Here is a 5,363-nt window from a genome sequence, read left to right on the forward strand (position 1 = left end):
AAAAATTTCTAATCATAATTAATCACCATCATGAAGCTCAAATAATGAAAACCAGAATCCCTAAACTGACCCTGAATGCTGAAACTTTTATTAATGAATTTGGATGGGTTTATTTTATTTTCCCTATATCTGGGTTTTTTTTTTTTTTTTAATGATCGAGGGTGTCTGGGTCACAGTTTACGCGCACCTTAACTAATTCTCGGGACCCTAAAACTACCGGTTAGGTAAAAGTTCTAGTAGCTATCTCTATTAATAATCAAGGAATAAGTCAAACTCAGGACCTCTTAAATAATACACCTAAAAGTCTTTATCGAACTACTCAACCACTTAAGGGTAGTTTCCTTATATCTGTTTTATTCGAAAAAATATTAAAAAACTCCTAAAAAAATACCAAACACCTCTTTATAAAATTATTAAAAAACCCTGATAGACGTATTTAATACTTCTTTAAGGAAGTAGATAAGTTTCAATTGAAACGATTTCGTAAGGGTGAAAATCAAATAAACCCCAACTTAGATTAAAAAATCCTGCTTAGAACAGGGTCATTAAAGTCTTACAAGGCTTGCTTCAACAGATAGGCATCACGGCATCATTAGAGTGACCAAATTGCAGTTATAAAATGTAATAAAATACTGTTAAAGACTTGAGTAAAATAAAACATTCAGAGGAGAATCCCAGCTTCTCCTGCAACACCATTTTCATAAAGTTTTCTTCTTTCATTCTTTGTTCTGTTCCTTATTACCCAGCACTTCAGAAAGTATTTTCCTTTGATTCTGCGTGTGTTTGTGTTAAATAAACAGAAAGCATTAGCAACATTCATGGCTGGAAACAAATTTGCAACCATGTTGCACAAAAACACCCACAAAATCACTATGATTCTAGTCTATGCAGTCCTCGAATGGATCTTAATCATTCTCCTTCTCCTCAACTCTTTGTTCACTTATTTGATCACGAAGTTTGCCGACTACTTTGGCCTTAAACGACCCTGCTTATGGTGTTCTAGAGTCGATCACGTGTTGGAGCCTGGAAATAATACAAATTCCTACAGAGATCTTGTGTGCGAGACTCATGCTGGTGAGATTTCCACGTTGACTTATTGTTCGAGTCATCAAAGATTGGCTGAAACACAAAATATGTGCGCAGAATGCTTGGCTTCTCGACCACAACACAACGATGAATCCATTGGAATGGCAAGGAGGATCGCGTACATTTCTTTGGTGAGTACACACAAACTTCAAAATGATGATGATCAGGCTCTCAGATGTTCTTGCTGCAGTGAGAGTTTGAAAAATAAGCTCTATCCGCCTTACTTGCTTTTCAAGTCTTCTTGGGGTGCTTTGGATTATACACAGAGAGGAGGGCTGATTACTGAAGCAATGGGTGATGACAACAATAGAGTTCAGTTCAAAGAGAAAAAGAAGCCTAACAGCCAAGCAAGTCTGGATGAAAATGACAATGAGATTGAGAGAAACCACGGAGAAGAATGTCATAATGATAAAGAAGCTGTGGATGAGTTTCATGTTATTTCTGATATTGATAGTTTTGGCCTCACAGAAGTTGCGGAGGAAAATTACTCAAGGTCTGAATCAAACCTGCAATATGAAGAAAAGGAAGCTTATGAAGGTGAGGAATTAGGTAAGGCTTCTGTTCATTATTCTCGTGATGACGACAATATCATTCAATTCTGCTCTGCTGAAGATGATTTACTTGAAATTATCAACCTGGGTTCCGAAAGAAATATTGAATTTTGTTTCAATCGTGTAATTCCTATTGAATTGATTGATTCATCAACTACTGCAAATCAAGTATCCTGCAACGTAGATGAGGGAGTGCTCAGAACAAAAGTTGACGAAATTGAAACTTTTGATTCTTCATTACTACTGAGTGAAACACAAGCCAATGTCTTGGTAGATGCACAATTAATTGGAACGGATGACAATGGAAAGAAGACAAGGTATGAAGAATTTGAAAGATCAGAGACATATATCGGGGAAGTTGAGGATTCTTCAGTTCAAAATGTTGAAGAGGAAATGCAAGATTTGGTTGGTGAGGCATGTGAACAAGTTATTGCTAATCAAGTAGATCAGATTTTATCCACAAATGGAAATGAGGTTGAAGCAAAAAGTATGAATGAACCAGGTAGCCTTACAGTTACAGGTACATTAAAATGATTATAATGAATTAAATCCTCCATTAACATGGCCTGTAATATTTTCTTCGACCTAATTACTAATTTGCTGATTAAAAACAGCTCGAACCGAAGAAGCAAATGAGTCTAACTTATCAGTGGCTGAAGTCGAAGCAGCCGATCATGCAGCCAACCAGCCTCAAGCTCAAGAACTCGCATTGCCATGCCAACAAGAAGACCAATCTTCCATGAACACCCCTGATGCTGAAATTATTAACCCCTCTGAAGACATCGGTCAGAATGATCTTGGTAAGCAGTAAATTTAATATCTTTCTTCTGCATATGATATCTGGTGATAAGATTCTAATTTAGCTTTGGTATTTAACTAGACCAAAAGCATGCAGAGACAGACACCATACTGGAAAATATGAGTTTGGTTTGTAAGAATCAAGAAGGGATAAACTTAAATTTGTCCATTCGTTCGGAGCCTAATGAAGCAGATGAAGAGAAATTTCCTGACACACCCACTTATGCTGAAAATTTCCACTACTTGCACAAGAAACTACTATTGTTGGAGAAAAGAGAATCGGGAACAGAAGAGTCTTTAGATGGAAGTGTGGTAAGTGAGATGGAAAGTAGTGATCCTGTCCTAACAATCGAGCGGTTGAGGTCAGCTCTGAAAACCGAACGAAAAGCCCTGAGTGCCTTATATGCAGAACTAGAGGAAGAAAGGAGTGCCTCCGCAATTGCTGCAAACCAAACCATGGCTATGATAACCAGGCTTCAAGAGGAGAAGGCAGCAATGCAAATGGAAGCATTGCAATACCAGAGGATGATGGACGAACAGTCAGAATATGACCAGGAAGCCTTACAACTTCTGAATGAGCTCATGGTCAAGAGAGAAAAGGAGAAGCAAGAACTTGAGAAAGAATTGGAAATATATCACAAGAAGGTTCTGGATTATGAGGCGAAAGAGAAGATGAGAATGATGAGGAGAAGTACTGATGGAAGTGTAAGAAGCAGGAAATCTTCTGCTTCTTGCAGTAATTCAGAGGATACCGATGAGCTCTCGATTGATCTTAATCGTGAAGCAAGGGATGAAGATAGTAGCTTATCCGGCCGTCAAGAAAGCACTAGCGACAATACTCCAGCCGATGAAGTTGTAAATTTGGAGGAAATGGCGCTAGATTGTGTGAAGCATATGACAGCGCTTGATGAATCATTGACAGAATTTGAGGAAGAGAGGCTGTCCATTCTAGATCAGCTTAAGGTACTAGAAGAGAAGCTAATTTCAGTAGGTGATGATGAATTCATTGAGGATTTGAAATCAATAAACCAACCCTCAAACTATGCTGTCAATGAGTTTGATAAGAACCATGATTTTAGCAGTCCAACAGAAAATGGAGACTCAAATGATTTTTCTAAGGACGGGCTTTACCCTGAGAAAAAAACTATGGCTTCCATGGCGAAGAGCCTCCTTCCTCTTCTGGAAGCAACCGGTAATGAAACAGAAGGGTTGATATATGAAGAACAAGCAGAATTTGATTCTGTTGAAATTCAGAACTCATCAGTTTCCACATTTGATCTTGATAACAAAAGACTAGCCATTGTTGAAGAGGTGGATCACGTTTACGAGAGACTACAAGCTCTCGAAGCAGATAGGGAGTTTCTAAAGCATTGTGTGAGCTCTGTAAAGAAAGGAGACAAAGGTATGGATCTTCTCCATGAGATCTTGCAACATCTCCGAGATCTGAGGGCTGTTGAACTCCAAGTAAGTAACATGGATGATGATGCTCAGATACTCTAGAAGGAAGTTGCAGCAAAGAAGCGGAAGTGATTACAAGAGGTAAGTTTACCAAAACTTGTATCTCATAGATTCCTTTCAGTCTAATCTTGGTAAATTTGTACATCAGGACTGCTTTCTTTGTTAATTGATATGAGCAATTTGTTCAACAAATGCAGACTGCTTTCTTCATGATGACATTGCAGACGTAAACAGTGCAAGTACTTCGCAATGAGCAAGCTCGTTAAAAATGCTCATAGATTTAAGAGTTTTCTGCAGAAAACCAGGAAACCTCTTGATGGAGGGGGTGTTCCTGGTCTGGTTTGTTTAAATTAGTACAGACTACAAAAATGGAAGGTTTGCCCTTGCCTCTAAGTTGTCTTTTGGGCTTCTACACAATCATGTGAAGCCTAAGTTTTGTCATATATATGTCCCCCTCACTGCTCCTTTTTCCTGGAAAAGGTGAAAGATGATTAGGAGTGTGTCTACATTATTTGAACTGGGACTGAAAGCTTATTTCTCATTTGAATTGAGCATAGAGGGGGAAGGGTTAAAGGGGAAGAAGAAGAAGAAGGGATCATTCTTTCTTCCCCTAGTCTTGGACTTGTTAAATACCATGAGTTTCCAGTATCTGGAAGCAGTTAATCTTAAACATCTTACTGTGTCAGCCAGTTGCAGGGCAGCTAGCTTTTCACAGAAATAGAAGATATAAGAACCAAATCACGTTTCTTTTTAAACTAGCAATTATATTTTCAGTTGTTCTAAGTATATGTTTAGGTGTACACGACTGCAATGAGCCAATCCTCAGTTCAAAGTTTGAAACTTTTTTCCAGGAAATAAAAGACAAACTAAAAACATACAAAGCAGAAGTATGCATCATGACATCATAATAATATAAATTGCTTTTTATTACTTAATCTGAATTAAGCAAAGGCAGTAGGACACAAAATGCAACAAATAAAAAAATGAAGGCAATTGATGGTAAAACCAAAAGAACATAGTTCTGAATGTTTTTCCTAAACAAATTCACCTTTTCCAACAACACCATTTACATAATTCCCAGTTTAAAACTGCATTCCAGGTGCATTTTTCTGTAAGTTCAACACCCTAGAGCTCGAGGGGTCCTCTCTTCCCCACAATCAAGCAAAAGTAGCTTTAACAGGCAAGAATTCACCTATTGGGATAGAATTTGATCTTCAGGGATAATTTGAGATCCCCATAACTAAAATATATATGCTCAAGCACAGTCCTAGTATCGAGGACTGCTAAATTCTGGCAGCTGTTTTGGGTTTAAGTTTTATAGTTGTGGGCTTATTCTTGGGCGCTACTTCCATGTCTAGCCTTCATGTTTTGCTTCAAGTAGCATGTTGATAACAGTTAAAAAGTGGTATAGTGTTGTGCCAAAAATATAAACTATGTCAGCACCACTAGTTAGAGTTCAATTAGCACTTA

The 5,363-nt window shown here is 37.9% G+C and overlaps 1 protein-coding gene across 2 annotated transcripts; it reads left to right on the top strand.

The window, feature by feature from the left end:
- The first annotated feature begins 665 nt into the window (after positions 1-665).
- LOC116110775 (myosin-binding protein 2-like) lies at positions 666-4,646 on the top strand. 2 transcript variants are annotated; one of them, XM_031396994.1, is made up of 4 exons: positions 666-2,157; positions 2,252-2,437; positions 2,518-3,974; positions 4,091-4,646. In XM_031396994.1, exons 1-3 carry the CDS (start codon positions 819-821, stop codon positions 3,933-3,935), a joined length of 2,943 nt encoding a protein of 980 aa, XP_031252854.1. In that variant the 5' UTR covers positions 666-818; the 3' UTR covers positions 3,936-3,974; positions 4,091-4,646. The 2 variants fall into 2 exon arrangements, with proteins under 2 accessions (XP_031252854.1, XP_031252855.1); XM_031396995.1 differs by having other exon boundaries at positions 666-2,139.
- Positions 4,647-5,363: the final 717 nt, after the last annotated feature.

The sequence above is a fragment of the Pistacia vera genome, unplaced genomic scaffold (assembly GCF_008641045.1).
Source record: "Pistacia vera cultivar Batoury unplaced genomic scaffold, PisVer_v2 Contig614, whole genome shotgun sequence".
Lineage (NCBI taxonomy): Eukaryota > Viridiplantae > Streptophyta > Magnoliopsida > Sapindales > Anacardiaceae > Pistacia > Pistacia vera.

Excerpts from the sequence above, each read along its gene's own strand:
- LOC116110775 (XM_031396994.1), top strand. The coding sequence starts at position 819 with ATGGCTGGAAACAAATTTGCAACCATGTTGCACAAAAACACCCACAAA. Across the intron at positions 2,158-2,251 it reads AGGTAGCCTTACAGTTACAG|CTCGAACCGAAGAAGCAAAT; the intron begins GTACATTAAAAT and ends GATTAAAAACAG. Across the intron at positions 2,438-2,517 it reads CATCGGTCAGAATGATCTTG|ACCAAAAGCATGCAGAGACA; the intron begins GTAAGCAGTAAA and ends GTATTTAACTAG.